The sequence below is a fragment of the Leuciscus leuciscus genome (assembly GCF_965113295.1).
Source record: "Leuciscus leuciscus genome assembly, contig: HAP1_SCAFFOLD_663, whole genome shotgun sequence".
Taxonomy (NCBI): Eukaryota; Metazoa; Chordata; class Actinopteri; order Cypriniformes; family Leuciscidae; genus Leuciscus; species Leuciscus leuciscus.
Genome location: NW_028118077.1, coordinates 6,548 through 28,287, shown reverse-complemented (window position 1 = coordinate 28,287; position 21,740 = coordinate 6,548). Strand labels below are relative to the sequence as shown.

General features: G+C 36.5%; 1 protein-coding gene across 1 annotated transcript; it reads left to right on the top strand.

Moving 5' to 3' along the window:
- Positions 1–706: 706 nt before the first annotated feature.
- On the top strand, positions 707–20,120 carry LOC309491878 (protein unc-13 homolog B-like; the record flags this gene model as incomplete). Its single annotated transcript, XM_082190902.1, has 6 exons — positions 707–1,152; positions 1,839–2,002; positions 8,572–8,725; positions 9,406–9,474; positions 13,398–13,487; positions 19,803–20,120. Exons 1-6 carry the CDS (start codon positions 991–993, stop codon positions 20,118–20,120), a joined length of 957 nt encoding a protein of 318 aa, XP_082047028.1. The 5' UTR covers positions 707–990.
- Between the last annotated feature and the right edge of the window lie 1,620 nt (positions 20,121–21,740).

Below are 21,740 nucleotides of genomic sequence, written 5' to 3'. Positions count from 1 at the left end.
TTTTTCAGAAGATGCATAATAGCGCCCCTACTGTATAATAGTTAATACGCAGAAAGACAGAAATTTCCGTCAATGGCGGGAAAGTGTTATCTATGGAAGCTTTTTTTCGCCACAGAATAAAACATTTTAACAAGATTTATAAACTCGCAACTGCGTGTTATAAAGTTAGAATTGCGATATATAAACTCACAATTTCATGTTATAAAGTTAAAAAAAGATTTTCCTCAGTATTGCGAGTTTATATCTAACAATTCTGACTTTATAACATGCAATTGCAACTTTATATCATGCAATTCTGACTTTATATCTCACAATTGCGTGTTATAAAGTCAGAATTGCGAGATGTAAACATGCAATTCTGAGAAAAGAAAATCAGAATTTCGAGTTTATTTCTCACTTTTCTCACAAAATTCTGACTTTATATCACTCAATTCTGACTTTATAACTTCATATCACTTTATATATATATATATAATATTTATATCGAGATGTAATTGTGAGAAAAAAAGTCAGAACTGTGAGATAAAAAGCCTCAATTACTTTTTTATTTTTTATTCTGTGGCGGAAACAAGCTTACATAGTTATCTCATAAATTACAGACAATTCTGTCAGTGGCGGGGAAAGCGTTTCTGAAGCACGATTCATCATCGTGCATTTTATACCAAAGATAAAGTCTCACGTTACAAAAGTACAATGGTTGACGTTAAACTTTTAGCTTAGGTTGATGCTCTAAATTTGGCGGCTGTTTCAGTGCTCATTGGCCTGCTTAAATTTGCAGTTTGACCTGGGGTCAGATTTGTAAAGGAACATGGCCGTACGCTGATGAGATTTGGTGTGTGTCTGTCTGCAGGTCACTGTTCTGAGGTCAGCTGCATTACACATGTGCTATTGACAGGGTCAGAGAGGAGGGAAATTCTGCAGCTCTAGCACTCCTCAATATTTCACTTGTCTTATTTCTATTTCTTCTGGTCTTATCTATCCTCTGTTCACATGCTCAATTCACCTTTCTTGCTCTTGTTGTCGTCTCTCCCTGCAGAGAAGCGTACGGATAAGTCGATGGTGTCGGGGGCCATCAGGCTGAAGATCAGCGTTGAGATGAAAGGAGAAGAGAAGGTGGCTCCGCCTCATGGGCAGTACACATGTTTACACGAGGTATGTGTAAACTACATTTCACAAAACACTGCAAATAATTTTTTTTTCTTTTTTTTCCAGTAAAAATACATAAATATCTTTAATACTCATAAAATATTGGTAGATTTGTGCTTAATATAGCAAAAACCAATGGGATAAATACATTTTCTCTGTATTTTTCTACGAGTACATTTTTTGCTAATTAAATGTACTTTTAGATTGTTTAAATTTAGAATGTTATTTTTACTGTAAAACACGACAAAATGTAATACAATTATATTATGACAGTGATATTTAGATTACATATACCATATTTCGCTATTTTTATATTATATTATATTATATTATATTATATTATATTATATTATATTATATTATGTTATATTATATTATATTATATTATATTATATTATATTATATTATATTATATTATATTATATTATATTATATTATATTATATTATATTATATTATATACCACCATTGGCTGCACAGTGTTGTGGCATTTCTGTCGGTGTGATGACAGTAGGTTGGCACCCTGAAATGTTAACCTTTCCAAGTTGGCTGTGCTGTTGATATTTCTCGACATCTATTCCATATCAATGTTGTTGCAGTTCATGCACAGTGCCTGGCCCCTAAACAGGTTTCCCGTTTCTGTTTATCTCTTGAAATAACATGGCTCTTCATGATTCTTATGTTCCTGTGCAGAATCTCTTCCACTACCTGACGGAGGTGAAGAACAGTGGAGTCGTGAAGATCCCAGAAGTCAAAGGCGACGATGCCTGGAAGGTTTATTTTGACGACGTGTCGCAGGAGATCGTGGATGAGTTTGCCATGCGTTTTGGTGTGGAGTCCATCTACCAGGCTATGACGTGAGTGAAGAACCCTTTCAGTTTCTGATGCTTCATTTGTTTTTTGGAGATCGCGAGTCAGTCAAGTGACCTTTATTTATATAGCACAATATGATGTTTCAAAGCAGCTTCACAGTAATAAATAGGACTTTTCAGAATCAGTGATGCGAACTCCATCAAATATGAGATAATTCAAATTCTGCAGCTCTAAAAGACAATAGATAGCCAGTGTAGTGTTGGTTCAGTTCATAAACTGTGAAAAGTGAATCAATTATGGAACAGTTATGAAAATTATATTCAGCTATAAAGCAGGTCAATAGAAGACAATAGTGTATTTATTCAGCTCAGTTCAGTTCAGTTTTGTTCTATATTATATTATATTATTTAAGTTTTGTTCTCATCCAATAGTGTCAGTGCTGTCAAATCAACATTATTATTGGATATTAAGTGTCTTTTACTGAATAATAAGTCTGACATGTGATGCACTGGATAGTATTTAACAGAAAGCAGCCAATAGCTCACTGCATTTTCTGTATTTTCTGTATTTATTTTGTCCGTCTTTAATGCTTTTGAAAGATGACGCTTGGCATTTTTCATGACTGGTGCTGATTGTGCTTGAACAGGAATTTATGAAAGGCTTGTTTCGTGTTGGATCACTCCGAGTCTTTCGATGACTTATGGTCATACATGCACACGATAGCTTTATAAATCACACTGTTTACTAGAATTGCTCAGGCTCCCAGTGAAAACCTCTCACCCTTAACACACACTTTGTCTTTACTGTCACTTTTGTTCAATTTAATGCATCATCCTTTCCTCAACAAAAGTAATTTCTTTCATAAAAAAAAAAAATATATATATATATATATTACAGACCACAAACTTTTGAACGGTTGTCTATTTACAGTCCAAATATATAAAGAGTTTGAGAGTGTAGGGAGATTTAAGCCGTATATAAATGACATGCGGTTAGATGTTAGACTCATTGCAGTTTTTCTAGTATTGATTATCATTACTGTAGTTTACTGCTAATGAACATGTCAGGGTGTTTTACGCATTCAGGTCAGTTCAGGAGCTTCACATGTTCAGACCTTGGCCACATTTAACAGGTCATGTGACAACCTCACAAAAAGGTCAGATTTGAGCAGAAAATAACAAATGGTCTCTCTGGATTGTAAGTAGTCTTAAAGTGTGTCGTGTTTGACTTGGCCATTGCAGTTATTCTCGTCATGTTTCAGCAAAGCCTCTAAATGCTGACAGTTCCAGTTTAGATGATTGCAATGCATAAAGAAGCTCTAACTTCACATTGTAATTTCATTTTGCATACAAACAATATATCTTTGCCCTGCTTTGCACATTTTAAACAGACTTTAAAGCAGGGACCAACATTTATTTTTTTCACCACACCTGCCAACGGTGGGTGAATTGAGATAAATTACTGGCCATAAAAATGTATTGTTTTTGCATTATTTTTATTGAAAATATCATTCAGATGGTATTATTTAACTGTTGTTTTGCATCATGTGAAAATGAACCTGACATGTGAGAACACACTGTGATAAAGTTATTACATTTAGGTCATTTCAAGATTTACAAATGGTAATTTATTTATTCCATCATGCCTTTCTTTTCAAACTCCTATGACTGTTTAAACATCTTTTTTTAAACATCTTTTTAAGGTAAACAGATGTTTTACTCAAAGATATGTTTAACTGGTGTATTTGAAAAAAGTATCACCTTAATGTTTATTTTATTACATTTTTTATATGAATCTGAATCTGAAATGTTTTATATATATTTTTGTTAATTGTACGACTTGTTATTCACTTTGTTCGTGCCATGAAGACAGCCTTTCTGCAGGCAATAATTCATTAAATACATAAATAAAGTTACTGGCTAGCTGGCAAATGACTCCAAATACATTTAGGCACTTGCTGAGTGTAAATTTTGGATCCTACGTCTAGAGTATTTCTTGTTGATCCAGAGAAACGTCAGGTTCTGCTGTTTGGTCAATTTCTGACTTTTAAAGCATCTGCTGATTTGTGCTTCTGTTTTAGGATAATGGATATTGATTAATTCAATAAATGATAGTCTTCCAGCAATGAGTGTTCGGTACTGAATCAGGGGAACTGGCCTAAATGATTAGATGTAGAATTATTTATACACCTCATGAAATCATTCAGCACCACCTTGTAGATAGTCTCTTTTTTTTGCTCGAATATCTGCTGCATATGAGTGAGGTCACTTCTTCAGGTTAAACTTTAAATCTGATGGACGATGTGTGGAGATTATCCTGCCCGGAATGGCACAGGGTCTTTTCGTGAAGCTACTCGCACAGTTTCCAGGGATGCTTATGTTTGCCCTGATGACCTTTCCTCAGCCCTATAATCATTAACAAAGTCATGTGAAATGTTCCTGATGTTATTAGAGATGCAGCCCATATTTTTTACCATTCAGCACTTTTTATTGCTGAAGGGGGGGATAATGATTTCAGGGTGAAATCCTCTGCCATCAGCAGCATGTTGGTCCGTAGGTTTACAGAACATCATAAATGAGCCTGTTGAGAGCTTTCTGGAAGGAGATGAAGATTAGGGATGAGTTTTTAGAAATCTCCAAAAAGGCCACAAACATTGAAAAACTATACATATTTTTTTTCAAAATAAGTATATAAGTTATGTTTATTAATACTTTTATAGTGTTGTTGTAAAAAATTATGCTTTATATATATATATATATAGCCTATATATATATATATATATATATATATATATATATATATATATATATATATATATATATATACAGTATATATATAAGCATAATTTTTTACAACAAAACTATAAATGTTGTACCTTGAACTGCAAGTTGTCATTAGGAATGTAAGGAACTGAATAATTCTGGTTTACAGTCTGATTTACCCTTAACAATTCCAGTGCCTCAACAATTATATTCTTTTATTACTTTTAAGAAAAATTAGTTGTCAAAAATAATAATGACTTAAGTTCATCGAAAAGTCAAGAATTAATACAGTGAGTCGTTAGACTGATTCAAACTAATAACACATCAGAGTCATTTTTCATGACTATAATCAATTCATTATAAACAATGTAACATTTCTTTTATTAAAAAATGTTATTAAAGAATGCCTGTTTTCCCATTCATGTTTTGTAAAAATTGTATAGGGTCGCTAACGACCCAATGTGTAACAGTGTAATCTTTTTTTCTTTTTCTGCACAACTATAATTGAATATTTGACGACTGAATAAGTGCAATTCACCTTTATTCCACAAGGTGGCAATGATGAAGTGACATTTCACTCATAGTTACCGCAGGCAGAAAACAAAAGAATGGGAGTATCAATCAGCAAAACTTGAAATGGCTCAGCGATTTACTGCAGAGGGAGTGTTGAACGCAGTCAGATATTAGTGTCACTGTCTGATGGTCGATCTGGCGATCAAAATACTGATTTTGAAGATGTTGAAAATGATAGAATATGTTTGAGATTGCGAATATGAGCCAGATGCTGAATGTTCTGAGAAATGAGCTCTGACGAGAACAGTGATGATGGTTTAAAACATCTGCTCAAACTGAACCCTTCCATGCTCCAAAAGATAAGAAAATATGCTTTATTTTATTCTTCTGTAATTGTTACTCTAATATCAGAAGAGTTTTATATTATCGTGTCAGGCAGAGATCCATCCGTGTTAGTAATAATGATTGGTGAAACATTCATGCATTTAATGGTTAAATTAACTTTAATAAGAACAATCCAAGATTCTCAACCATAATGAAAACAGATCACAGGAGTAACTCATTACCAGATGATATCCCAGATATTGACGTCGCGTGGGAATTTAAGACCTGGATTGGAGGGAGGTGTGCAGAGGTTAAAGAGGACAGCAGATAGAGAGAGAGAGAGAAGACGAGTCAATACTTGCTGGCAAGTTTTATTTCTCTGATTTACAGCGAAGCTCTGCGAACCACTGGAGCAGCAAGACAAGGATTTTAGTAATGAGGAAAGAGCAAATGGTCATAGGCTGAAAAGAAAGCAAGCGGTTACCAGGCAACAGGAAGTCAACATTCTCCATCAAATATAATTTATTCTGATTTAGCCGTGAGCATCTTTCAATCATGTCTGAAATAGGGAGGAGGGAATATGGATGGAGGAAGGGAAAACTCTTCACCTTTTCTTGGAGGCACAATAATTCTTCATTCCCGTGCGTGTCATGATGGGCCGTTCGGGTTCAGAGGTCATGCTATCAGAACTAATGAGGTTCAAATCAATGTCTGCAAGTACTAATGTTCGGTTGTCACGTCTTTACGGCCTACGGCTTCTTCTTGCAGACTTATTGTAAAGAACAGAAATGTAATATTATCAGGGGTGTTTACTAAAGCAAACATCACCATTCTTACTCATGCTAATAGGAGTTTGGTCAAATAATTATTCAAGAAAAGCGAATGAGGAGGCTGTCAAACTTAAGAAATAAAAAATTCAGTGAGTGTGGTTTCTGTCACGGGTAGTTGTAAACAAAGCGCACGACAGGAATAATCCAAGAAACAGTCTTTAATTCCAAAATACTCAGGAAAACCCGAGACAGGACAAGGAGTGCAAGAACACGGAGTATAAATACTAGAACAAATGAGGGAACTAATAAGCTAATTAATTGGACGTCAGGTGTAATGAATCAAACAGACACAGACTAGGAAAAATAGGTCAGCTGACAGGGCACACGGGTTACACAGGACAGAACCAAAAACACAAAGAAACAAGGTAAAAACAGAGCATTCATTTTACAGTTTCAGTCTGTGGGTTGGTTTAAGTAGGTGTGGCTTTAATATGTGGGTTGTTTTAAGTGGGTGTGGTTTCAGGGTGTGGAAATTATAGTATATATTAATATTACTGGTATTTATAGGCCTATATACTATTGTAGTTTTTATTAATATTTTGAATTAGCTTTTTATATGTTCAGTTTTCATTTTATTTTCAGTTTTAGTAATTTTTGATCAGTAAAAAAAAAAAAAAATCGGTAACAATTTATTTTACAATGTCTTTGTTACACGTCATATGTAGTTACTATAGTAATAACTATAAATTGTGCATAATTACATGTACCTAAACCAAACCCTAATCCTAACCCTGTAGTAAGGACATGTTGTTAATTAATATTACTCAGTACTTTAGATAATTACACTGTAATGTGACATAGATTTACATATATTTTCATTTAAGTTTTAGTTTTAATAAGTTTAGTTCTTCAACTTTTTTATTATTTTATTTTATTTTATTTTTTACAAACAATTTTTAATACCGGGGTATGTTCAATATTTGTGTATGCAAGTGTGCAACTTTCACATGGACAGATTTCTGCATTTTTTTTCATTTAGTGTATACCTTGAACAAATGGCTGGCTTGTGGTCTGTTTTGTGCTTAAGATCCAGTTGAATAATTTGTTTAGAGCCGTTTGACAGTAATTTAATGCAGAATATTTTTAGTTTGCTGCTTTATCAAATTAATTTATTTATTATACATTGTGTGCTTTATTAAGCCTATTCATTATTTACATTCATACATTATTATATACCAAAGAGAAAGAGAAAAATGTGTTTATATGGACCGTTTGTTTATGTGAAATGTTCAACAAAACAAATAGTACTGTATTATGTGAGTGAGTGTGTGAGAGCAGTGCACATGTGAGATGCTGTATTGCACTGTGTGTGTGTGTGTGTGTGTGTGTGTGTGTGTGAGAGAGAGAGAGAGTGAGTGTGTATAAGCCCTGCAGGCCTGCTGCTATTTTTAGTCGATGTCTCTCTTCTTTCTTCTCCTACAGTATCTCGTTTTCGCTCTTATATCTTTCTTTAATGAATCTCCTCTAACAGTGGCTGACATTGCCGAGCAATTTCCTGCACCGCCCTGCGGCTCGACACATGAGCAGATCTGTGTTGTGCTGTCTGTTAATTCTGACATAAGATGGATCATGCAGTTCATTTCATGTGTGCATACCTCAAATAATAATTTACATGTGTGTTATGTTCACTACTACTACTTAGTAAAATGTACAACAACAAAAAAAACTATACATTTGATCATTTTACAAAAAAAAATTTAAAAATTTTTTTTACTAAAAAATACTTTTCCGGTTTGTTCTTATCATGTTCTTAATCAGTATTTCAGTAATATTATTTCTGTGCAGTACAGAAGTCATCTATGGGGCATTTAGGAAACAGTCTGTATTCAGGAGTAACTTTTTGTTGTTGTTTCAATGCTCAAGGCAAGTAAATTCACAGGAATCTGATATGAAATATACATTTACATTTACATTTACATTTATTCATTTAGCTGACGCTTTTATACAAAGCGACTTACAATTGCTATATATGTCAGAGGTGGCACGCCTCTGGAGCAACTAGGGGTTAAGTGTCTTGCTCAGGGACACATTGGTGTCTCACAGTGGATTCGAACCCGGGTCTCTCACGCCAAAGGCATGTGTCTTATCCATTGCGCCACCACCCCAATATTATTATGGATGGTAAACTGCTCATGAGTGTGTTTATGACCGAATCTAACATCTGTTTCTCTCTCTCTCTTTCAGTCATTTCTCTTGTCTCTCATCCAAGTACATGTGTCCCGGTGTTCCTGCGGTGATGAGTAACCTGCTTGCCAACATCAATGCCTACTTCGCTCACACAACAACAGCAACCACTAACATCTCGGCCTCTGACCGATTTGCTGCATCCAACTTTGGGGTTTGTCAGTCTCACTGCTTTTGGATGGGTGAATGATACATGGGATAGATAGACAGACAGACAAAGAGACAAACAAATGGACAGATGGATAGACAGACAGACAGACATATATACAGATAAATGGATGGATGGATAGATAGACAGAAAGACAGACAGACAGAAGGATAGATAGATGGATGGTTGGATGGATGAATATACAGACAGAAAGATGGATGTATTGATGGATGTACGGATGGATGGATGAATGTATGGATGTATTGATGGATGCTTGGATGGATAGATAGACAGACTGACAGATGGATGGATGGATGGATGGATGAATGAATTAATGAATTAATGAATTAATGAATGTACTTATGGATCGATGGATGCATGGATGGATGGATGGATGGATGGATAGACAGACAGTCTGACAGATAGATATATGGAAGGTTGGATTGATGAATATACGGACAGATAGATGGATGTATGGATGAATGAATAGATAGATGGATGGTTGGAAGAATGGACAGACAATGGATTGTTGGATGGATGGATGGATGGACAGATAGATAAATGATGGAATGAATGGATGATATGTTGATGATTGAATTGATGAATGAATGAATGCACAAACAAAAGAATAGATGGATGACAGGATGCATTACTGATATGCTTTCTGTGACTTTGGTTTTCTGCAGAGAGAAAAGTTTGTCAAACTCTTGGATCAGCTTCACAACTCTCTGAGGATCGACCTCTCCAAGTATCGGGTGAGTTAAAGCACAACCGTCAAACCGAAGATCTTAGCACACATGCATCTCTCAGACGCTACGCTGCTCCAGATGGATTTTCTATTTCAGAGACATCAGAAAGAAACACACTCATCTATTATTCATCGCCATGGAGATAATTTGACCCTTGCATCACTTTTAGTGATCCCCTACCTTAATTTACAAAGACATTCAAACGCCTATACAAGCTCTTCACAGAACAGAAGGTCCATTTATACACGTACAAAGCAACGATTTGAGAAAGTGTCTCAGAAAATCAAAGATTGTTCTTGACTCGTGCTGACCTTCTTGCTTTTATACTAATTGTGTCTCTAAATACGTCACGAGAGAAATGTCTCTCAGTCTGACAGTTTGTTTCTTCTGAAAGGACGCTTTCGCAGTCAGATCACATATTTAAGTCTGTGGCTTTTTCGTAGATGTGCAGTCCGTCTATATCTGTGTGTGAGCTAGAAAGCATTGACAGGAAGCTCACACACACACACTTACACACACTCTACTGGCAGGCATCCAGGGAATTCAGTGCCCGTTACCTGCTGCTATCCGGCCGTCAGCTTCCAGGCAACATGTCCTGACAGTAATACACTCCAGATCTGCAGCGCTCTGTGGATTTGACTGTAATGAAATTCTGAGAAAAAGTGTGTTTGGTTTTTCGGTTGCTCGTGTGGATTGCCCGATGCAGGTTTTGTTCCTCCAGAGTGCTTTAACGCCGCTGCTTTATTAGATGAATTTAAACCATTTGCGTCTGTTTTGTCTACATCATAGTTGTGTTCAGTAAACCGCAGGCAGACTTATCTCCTCTACACTTGCACAAGGTTATACGTTTCTCCAAACGCCTTGAAATCACACTGAACTCCAGAAAACACTAGAAGCTTTCTGCTCAATCTGGCCATGTGCTTTCAAAACAATAACTTCATCATGGAAAAGATTGATCGCACAATACTCCATGTGCCCAATGTGTTGCAACAGTTTATTTTAGCCATCGGTCTGAAATCAAATTAGTTTGGTCACAAATATCATACACTAGCCTTTAAAATTTCGGGGTCGGTAAGATTTTTTTAATGTTTTTGAAAGATGTCTCTTATGCTCATCAATGCTGCATTTATTTGATCTGAATGTAATATATTCCAGTGATGCAAAGCTGAATTTTCAGCATCATTACTTCAGTATTCAGTGTCACATGATCCTTCAGAAATTGATTTGATGCTCAAGAAACATTTATTATTATTATCAATGTTGAAAACTGTCCCTCTCCTTCATGTTTTTGTGGAAACCGTGATGTATTTTCTTTTTTCAGGATTCCTGTTCAAAGGAACCTGAATGTAGTTGAATGCATGTGGTTTTCACACATATGATATTTGTAAACAAACTCATGTAAAGATAAAGAGCAAGTTCTGATTCTGGTAAGTGAGCCTGAGGTTTATTGAACACAACTATAAGACAACACAGCTGTTACACATGTTAAAAGAGAGTGAATTCAGGGTCCTTCGACGTTCTGATGGTTCTTGATCAAAATTCCGACCCACTGATGGCACACACAGTTTAATGATCTCCTACCTGAGCAATCTGTTCCCAGCACACCGGCTTGCCTCAAGCCCAACCATATGTTAATATCTCTCTCCTTTTCTGACATTTCACATCACTCAAGAGCTTCTGCGCACTTATTCCTCACCTCAAACGGCCATGGAGAATTTTAGAGTGAAGCAAAGTATTATTTTAGTGATGCTATATTCTGGCACGCTCGATTTCAGACACCTCATGGCAATTTTGTTCACACTAGAGATTTTGAAGTAGCCCAAAGTCTGAGATTTCAGTTTGTATGGTGGGCAGTTCATGTGAACTCAAGTAGTTTGCAGTTAGTATGAAAATAATCTGTTTTTATTTGCAGTTGTAAAGAAATATTGATGGCATAGAATTCAATTAACAATACTTCTACAGCACTCATTAATCTTAGTTAAGGTTTATGTCTAGATACCTATAAATCTCTTAACATCAGTTAATTCACTGTTCACAAAAATTCACAAAAAATATTTTTTGCTACTAGCTGCATTGATAAACAGCTGCTGTTAGGAATACCGCAGTTCAAACCCAAAAATACTGTGAGGAAAGACCTGCGGCAGCAGAGGGAGGGATGTGGAATCAAAGCAAGTGTGAAAACAGCCTAAATTGATTTGTCTCTGGTTTTTTTGGTGGTGGTTGTTGACAAACAGCTCCAGCACTCCATTACTCGCTCTGAATAATTAGAAAGCTGCGGTGAAACACCAGCCAAGAAGTACAGCAACGTCTGATGCTCTGGTATTGATAAAAGTGACGAAAAGCGTACCTCAGACCACAGGAGTCTCTTCTCATTCTTACAAAACCAAGTCATAACTATTGCATAACCATGCCGTCACAAAACTCAGTGACATTTTATAACTTGTTTCAGCTGCCATCAGTGCAATCCGACAGAACACAATGCAAAGATGCAGAGGTTCCCACGGCATTCGTTTTCTCCAAGCTCGTCTTGTGTTGGGGACCGTCCGCACATGCATGGCCTCTTCTTCTCACAGTGTAAATATACTGTGTTCCTTCATGCTAGAGCGGGCAGGCTGATAGCTTTACAGCCCAAGAACACATTTTCTCTGCCTGTTGCGGATTTTGCTCATGCTGCTATATTATGATATATTTTGTCATTGGTGCTCATGACGATGGAATACGTTTTGGTTATTAATATTGCTGCATAATGCTGCTAGGTGAATGAAGATGACTCATGTTGACATGTTTTTAACCATCCATCTCTGCCAAAGCTCCTCAACTAGAGTAAAAGACCATTTGAAATATTAACAGGTGAAACATCCACCATATAGAGATGTTTATCATAATGTTTCAGAAGAAACAGCTATTCAATCAGATCTTACTCGCATGCAAACTGATCTTATGTTTTACCTAATATTTATGTTTTCTATATGCAATTTCTATGCTCATTAGAGTATTGTGTTTAGGGTTGGGTATTGTTTTAATTTGATCTAGTCCGATTATGATTCTTTTTTGTCCAGTTTTGATTCCAATAAGGTAAAAAAGTCAAAACATTTAGATGTCGAACATATTTATTCTGTGTCTTTTTGCAAAACATTCTGTTGCAGCTGAATACTATGAATACAAATCAGTAGCCTAAAGAACACTTACACAGGAACCAGAGCAAAAACCGCTAGCCTAACTAATATACATTTCAAGCACTATTAAAGACAAGTAAACAGTCAGTAATAAAATAAGAACAAATAAATCTATTAGCAATAGCATAAATTAAATATTTAGTTATTTTATTAACATCAATGACAGACGGCAGCAGGTATATTGGCAGCAGGCTGATGTCATAAAGACCGAATATACTGTTACACGTTTTCTTCCTCAACTGTTTACATTCACTTGATATAAAACTGACTGTTTACGATGACAGATCAGATAGCTATCCGTTTTTTTTTTTGTGAGTACAACATTTTGTTCTCTTTGCGTCTTCTTGCAGCTGCTAACTGATTGCCTAATCCTAACCCCACCCCCTAATCCTAATCGCACCCCCACACCTAATCCTAAACCTACCTATACTGGGGATTTTTAATTGTTGTTAATTTAGCAACTGGTAACATCAAACTCTAATGCGATAAACTGAAATCAGTCTATAGCCACATCTATCATTTAAATTTTGATAATCTGTACTTATTTTGGATCTTTGTGTAAGTACAAACTACATGTTTTGCAGGTTGTTCCAACTTATTTTTCTGTTATGCCAAAATATAGACCTATATAGTCCATCTGTCTGAGCTATGCTGTCTTTTCGCTTGCCTCTTTTCATCAAATATATAGCTGTAATCTTAATCTATTTATCTTCACCCTTCAAATATAATCTGACTTTTATTCTGTGTTTGCAGGATAACTTCCCTGCTGGAAATCCAGAGAGACTCCAGGATTTAAAATCAACCGTTGACCTGCTGACAAGCATCACCTTTTTCAGGATGAAGGTACGACAATCACACTATCTCTCCTCTCTCTCTCTCTCTCTCTCTCTCTCTCACACACGCTCACACTCACACTCACACTCACACTCACACTCACACTCACACTCACACTCACACTCACACTCACACACACACACACACACACACACACACACACACACACACACACACACACACACACACACACACACACACACACACACACACACACACACACACACACACACTCACACACTCACACACACACACACACACACACACACACACACACACACACACACACACACACACACACACACACACACACACACACACACACACAGAGAGAGAAGTGTGTGGGCTATTTAACTGGAATTAAAGCAGTGTGACTCCACACTATGACTCACACACAATAAAAAAAATTAAAAAACCTCATGCATTTCATGAAAGAGAATTCTTTCAAATAAAAATATGAATGAAACTATCAGGGGGTTTTGTGACTTTCATAGGCAGTCAAAATATTATTGCAGTTGTTATTCAGTGTGAAGGACTTTCTAATAATTTCCTGCATTAAGTAGTCAAATATATATATAAAAAAATAAAAAAATAAAAATCATGTTCAAACAAACTTCCTTTCACATCATAATTTTGGATGAATCCCGCAAAGTTATATTTTGCTCCAAAACCAATAAGAAAAATAAGATATATAGTTTGTTTGCATTATTATTGTTATTAATTTCATGACAATTAAGCACATTATCTCCCACAATTCTTCCCCATTTCTAATTCTCAATACACCAGCATGAATTCACTACCAAATATATATATCATAATATATACTGTAAATACTTTGCAATGGAAATAATATAGTATTTCATGTTTCTATTCTAGCCCAAACAAACTTGTACATAAACAAACGCCCTTTGCATTGCTCACGGTATATTCAGAAAAATATCCATTTCATAGCTCAAGATTCTGTTCTAAAACGTTAAATGTATGTAATACATCTCTAAATCCATTAAACTCACGAACACTGAATAAACGTCTTTATCAAAAGACTGGGTGATTTATTAAGTAGGCTATTATGTTGTGTAATATTTGGGGGAGCAGCATGCATTTTGATGAGAAAATGTCATTCAAGTGTCATACAATTTAATGTGACTATATATCAGCTTGAGGCACAAGTTAACATGAGCCCAGCTCCCATAATGAAACAAAGAAGACTTTTGAAATCTTACATCAATTTGTACACGATAAGATGCTTTAACATTAAGCTGACTGCTTTTCTTGACGCAGTTTGAGTCCTGTATCAAGTATGAGTTTATTGGCGTTTTTGTTAAATAAACTTTTGCCATTAAAAGCAATGAAATTTCTTGTTTTTTAATCTCTACTATAATATCAGCATCATGTGGTGCAAATGTTTTATTGTAATGGGCGTATTGTACAGGCTTCACGTCTGGCGTAAGGTCACAACTTAACACGGTAACCAGTTAAACCGCAACACGGAGCGTCTATTTATTCGGCAGGATATAAAACTTTAGATCGGGGTAAAGAGTAAAGATCAAGCACCTAACAAGGTCTACGCATGTTAATTCGAATAGTTTGTTTTCCCCAACGGCATAAACGGATATGATGTTTTCGTTGGCGTTCCCAGTTAGGGCTAGACGATATGACGTAAAGTCAAAATCTCTATTAATTGAACATTTTACCTCGATTACATTTAATGGTATTAAATGGTACATTTAATGGTAACTATTAAAGGTGGGATTTTTTTTATTTTACAAATTTTGAAGGAAACAAACTTTGATGTTAGCTTGAGAAAGCCCAAACCTTGAACCGGGACTCAAACTTGGGTCGCCTGAATCGCTTGAATGTTCAAACTGGCAAGGCTTAAAACACATACAATTGACACAGTTTTGTGAGGTTTGAGTTTTCCTCCATGTTGGTTCTATGCCGCTGACTGGATGGTGTGAAGTCACGTGACTACACACGCAGTAGTATGTTTTTAAGGGGAAAGTATTAACAAGCTTAAAGGGTAACTAAACCCTAAACCAACTTTTTTTTGTGATCTGTAAGAATGGGGCTTTATTAGTGCTGTTCATTGAACAGCCAAACGCTGCTCCTCCTGCATGGACTCCACCACCGCAGCGGTGTCTTGATGTGAGTGATCATATATATTTTAATCACAATTTATGGTTAGGCTAAAGTTAATCCTCTGGGGTCGACAAACGCGCCGGCGCATTTTGCTGGATTTTTTCACATAGCGGCAAAATATGAATATGCCTACAGAGAGCGTGTGCAATTGACATCAACTCGATAAAGATGCATGTACTTTACGTCATCTTGCGACCCTGTGAGTCACTCTCCATTTTAGAGTCTGACAGCAGCTGTCAATTAATCCGTCACTGCGGGTCTCAGGTGCACGCCCCCCCGCTCAGCCCCGCCCTCAGTTCGTCCCCTCTATCTCTGCTGGGGTCTGCCCACTTTTCCAGCATTTTTCAAATATTGCCAGTGGGTGGAGTCAGGCTCTGACCAGGGGTTTAGTTACCCTTTAAGGAAATGATATAACCGGTTAGATGTTATAAAATTGCGATTTCGATTACTTTTCGATTAATCGTCCAGCCCTAATTACAGTAATGGTAATTTAGGGTGTAATTGTCTTAAAGGTGAACTAAGTAACTTTTTTTACCTTAACTGAACAGCTTCGGAGTCATTGGAATGGTTATATTACTTATTTCGGGTTGAATGGTGGTCGTTTCGCACCCCCCTGGTGCCCGTGAGCGGAAAATACGCACTTGCAACTTTGAGCCGGCGGGCCGCCGGCCGCTGCGTCAGGAAGTCTCGCGTGATATCAGGTCTCGCGATGTAAACAATTGCTTTACGGCCAAAAGAAATCTGCTAAAATGCTGTCATTATTGCGCTCCCTCACGCTGTCCGAACCCGAATGAAGAAGACGTTTTAAAGAACGTCCCATCTGCTTTGATGTCGTTGATCTATAGCCTCTGGTGTCTGAGAATCAACAACGAGTTTTTACAACAGTGTGTTGTCAAATATCTATTCCGAAGCTGTGGGGGGAGCTCTAGAGAGAAACCTGCGAGCAAAAAGCGAGAATAGCCATAAAATATGTTTAATTATCTTTATTCTTATATATTTCGGGGCTGAAATATGACCCTGACAAGTTCTTGACTTGTCAGATTGTGTATTTCTGATAGGCTATATTTCACTCATTCATTCACAGCCGTTCTGATACAGATCTCGTGTTGATTGTCTCGAGTGTAATGAGCTGCTAATCACAGCTTTCCTGATAAGAGTCCTGCATTGAGAGAGTTCTGATGGGTTTCACTTCAGCAAGCACAGATAAAGTGAATATACTCTCTGATTGTTTTCATCTATGTTCTGCTTCATCAGCTCTGAATATAAAGCTGCACTTTTGCAGTCTGTAATGAAATATTTTTCACCGGCGCTGCAGGGTTTCTATGATTTCTCATTTGTTTGCACAAAATAAAATAAAAATCTTTTGGCTCTTGAAATATGTACTTGAGTCAAATTTATTTGAGCACAATAACAAGAACCACTTGTTCTGGGGGTCTAGTGGCAATAAAAACGTCTTTGACTTATAGCTCAGTTCTGAGTGAGACAATACAGCCTTTTTTGAAAAGTAATAAAGAATATACTGATTTCTTGCTGTTGGGTAGCCACGTCTGTTTCTGGAAATGTATTCAGAGCAAAAGTGCTTGTAAAATCACACTACTCAGAGCTTTAGGTTGCTTAAGGGGAACAAACCAGACTATTTTATTTAGTAGACATACTTTAAATGAGATCACGGCCACGATTGGCCCCTGCTGTTAGTTCACTGAGCTTGATTTTCTGTTGTGCCGTTTGCAGGTATTTTAATAACTGACTATTGTAATTGCTGTTCAGTATGAGTTGTAAAAAAGACATCAAATCCAATACAAATAATAAACAGTGATTGATTTTTTCCCCCTTCCTTTCTCCTCCCAGGCTATTATAGTTCATTTACACAGACGTGCACACATTTGCTATTTCGTTTTGTCAAATTCAGTCCAGGCCACAAACATACAAATGCAAATATGCAAACACAGACACAAATTTAAAGTTTCCCTCAAATGTCTGTGCCATTAAACCACATGTTTTATTATTAACCCATAAACTGTGCCCTTGTTGCATTATTAATATCATCCTGACACATTTCAGAATGCAATGACATGAATCAAGCTTGTGTAGCTAGAAGCGTTTGTGTACTTGCGTGGAGTATGTTTTGGGTCTTTGATGTAGATAGATAATGTTTTATTCAAAACTGTATGTGGGTCAATGATGATGTTCATTTTTATTTTGGTCTGGATCGATGAATGTATTAAAAGCTACATTAAAAATGCAATTCTTAAAAACAAGGACTGTACTGAAGTTGTTTTTGTATTATTAATATTTAAGAAAATATTATTTTATTAAACTTGTTTACAAGAACAGATATTTATGAATGAATGAATGAGGCATTTATAAGGCGCTTTCATATGTACTACTGTACATATATAAATATATATTAATATAATACATTTATTTAATAATATAAATTCTATTTTTGTATTAATATGTTATATTTTATTATATGAATTAAATAATTTTAACTGATAATTTATGTTACTGACTTGGTGGAAGCCATTTCGTTTTCATATGACAAGAAAACCATTTTCAGGATTTTAAGTTTCTTATCTCAAAGTTTCTTAATTTATATAAGAAAATATGTTTAAATAATTTACCTACTTGGCTTGTATTTTTATAAGAATTGTCATCATCTCCTGATTTTCTTTGTTTGTCATTGACCCACATGCAGATTTGATTGCCTGTGAACATGCGAGAATTAAGGAGTGTGTTTGGATGAGTCGTACAGAGTAGACTGAGGCATGAGGAAATGATGTCACATCCACACACACACTCACACATACACATACACACCTAGCGCTGTCAGTTCCTTAGCCAGGCCTTGCATCTGATAAAAAGCGCTTTGTCATTTTAATGACTGACAGCTAGAGTGGTCTGATCAGGCAAATCAGTGAAGCGCGGCTAAAGAGGCAGAGGAAGCCCCGCCCACCGAGAGAACACCGCTAGGCAGAGAATGAAAACTCCAACTGTCACAATGTATTATGGGTAATGGAAGAGTGCCCATGCCGGGGTGATGTTTATTTCTCCCCTTAGCGTCCGCATTCAGAAACACCAACACGGTACAGGCAGATGAGTGGACACATTAGTCAGTTACATAAGGCAAAAGTAGTGCATTCTAATGTATATTCTGATGTTATTCATTTACATATTCTGAGGGAGTGTTTTCAGTATCTTCTTCAGCTCCTGTAAAAGGAAAGAAATACGTCCAAAATATTCTAGAAAAGCAGAGAAATAGAGAGAAAAATGTGTGTGTGTTTGTCTTCTCTAATTAATGGCAAGAAGTATGAGACTTTTAGCTCGTTCGGAAGCATTTGTCCTCCTTACATGAATGATTCCTCAAATCTTGTTTGTTGTTGAGTAGAGCTGTACTGGTATTTACTAAGTGATCAGACGTATGTGATGGGGAACAAAAACATAAAAAAAAAAAAAAAATATATATATATATATATATATATATATATATATATATATATATATATATATATATATATCACAGAGACTTGTTGGACTCTTGAAGCAGTATGCAACACCTTATAGCAAGTTACTATGTGTTTGCAGAAGTGTTGTTGGTGGAAGTAATTAGTAAGTCTGAGTTGCTATGCTATTTTGCTATGCAGTTGCTACAGAGTTCTGGAGCCGCTTGAGTGCATGAAGTGTAAAAAAAAAAAAAAAAAAAAAAGGTTCAACATTCCATGCCTCATTTAAAAATTTTTTTTTTTTAAATAAGTCCATCATCCGGGTATTTAAAGTGCACTTTTTCATTTTGGAATTCAGTGTGAACATTACTCGTGCCATTTATACCACAAAATGACATAGAATTTGGATTGCAAATTGCGAATTGGGACACACCAGTTGTCCTAACATAATGGCTATGTTTTTGCAACCGGACCCTGAATGGTTGTAGATTCTAGTATTCTGTGTGGATTCTAATTTACACCATAATAGTACAAAACACCTTAGCAACCACATCACTATCAACCAAAGCATTCACATGGCAACACTGAAAACTTTTCAGGAAGCCATAGAAACTATTACACAGAATACCTTAGAAACCATAAATCATGATTACTGATTATATAAGTTGTGATGAACCATTTTAAGCATGTGTGTGTTAGTATTTGACTAATTCTGAGGTTTGTGTGTGTGTTTGTATTCTAGGTGCAGGAGCTGCAGAGTCCTCCCAGAGCCAGTATGGTAGTTAAAGACTGTGTGAAGGCCTGTCTGGACTCCACCTATAAATACATCTTTGACAACTGCCATGAGCTCTACAACCAGCTACTGGACCAGGTAAGAGCAGAGACTAACCAGCAGAGGGTTAAGAAAGGATCTAAGATCAGTAAGACCACAAACATACTGAAGTACATGAATGCAGATAATGTTTCCACAAGGTGTGCTTTAGTGGGCATTGACACAAACTGTCCTCTTCTATGGTCAGTTTTCTCTTTTAGGCAAAATCTAATCAGTGCTCAACACTAAGGATGTTTCTAATGGCCTGGTTAGGCTAGTGGTTTAGATTTTTGCTAAATAAATAATGATGGGTGGGTGGATAGATGGATAGAAATTGGCAGGACTTAAAAAAAATGTGTAAATGAAAAAACGTGTGGCACTGGCCCGATCGGTCCATTGACAATCTGTTAACCTTACTGTCAAGCCCTGGTGTTAAAGTTTGTAGCGGCGACTTGAATAATAACACATGCTGTTGAAGAAAACTCAATCTGCACCTTGAGAATTGAGATTTGTTAAATATGTACAACTAGACGACACTCTGGCTATGCATTTTCTAAGAAATAACATCTGTGATGTGTGGTGTTTCTGGACAAATTATGTGTGTGTGTGTCACATAGATAGTGTTAGTGTGCAGAACGAGAGAACAGTCTTTCCTCGCTGGAAGAGAGCGTTTCTTCTCACCCCTGTTGTAAAGTACATGCAGTGTTATGACACTATTTCTGATGCTGTTGATGTGTATGTGTGTATAGCGAGTCTCTCATTACAATGTCACTTCGATCTGATCCCTCCAGTCAGACACGACAATGGAATTTCTCATGGTCCATCCACACTACACACACACACCAGCGCAGAGACATTCACGCATTCACACACAACATGATCTGATTCGTTGACCCCAGAATCCTCCGTCACAGGGATCTGCTGTGAGCACCGATGTCACGCTCGCTCAAAGTGTCATTAAAATCTGGTTGTTTTTTCTAGATGTGGCGTTTTCAGTGCCTGAAACACCCCAGATGTGCTTCAGACGGTTTCTTGTGTCCGTATTTCATTGATTTTTAGTGTATAGTGATAGTTCACCACAAATGAAAAGTCAGTCATCATTTACTAACCCTCATGTTGTTCCAAACCCATCTACATTATATCACCATTATAAAGAATATTCATGTTGCTCTTTTCTAGATCTTGACCAGAGTTATCAACCCCCAAAATCACAAAAACAATTGTGATAAAAATATAACAGCCGTTCATATGACTTATGTGCTATATTCCAATAAGCCACTAAGTCTTCTAAAGCCATATGATTTATGAAAACCATATTGTTTTTGAACACCCACAATAAATGTTTTTATTTAAAGGTGACATATTATGACCCTTTTCACAAGATGTAATATAAATCTATGGTGTCCCCAGAATGTGTCTGTGAAATTTCAGCTCAAAATACACCCCAGATCATTTATTATAGCTTGTCAAATTTGCCCCTTTTGCAGAGACTCAGGAAGAGGTTGCAACTTTTAGAAGCACCTGGACGTTTCTGAATGGTTAATGGATACATTTATGGAGTTGTTATGGAGTTACATTGATTCATCTCATCGACTTGCATGTACCGTCATGGTTAACTTTTACACAAGTTGACACAGTTCCCTGAGGTCTTTATAAGATATCTGTGACATTTTTTGGTCCAACACTGTTCTGTGCTCGTCTGTACAGCAACGACAGAACAGTTTGCATGCTTTTTACTCAAACTTCTGCCTTTGCGTTACAACTGGTTACACTGTTGTCGCTTGCGAAAACCAAATGGTGGCGCCGTGGGGGGTAAACGTGCAGATTAAGGGGAGCGAAATCGAGCTGATGTATTTAAAAAGCCATTCA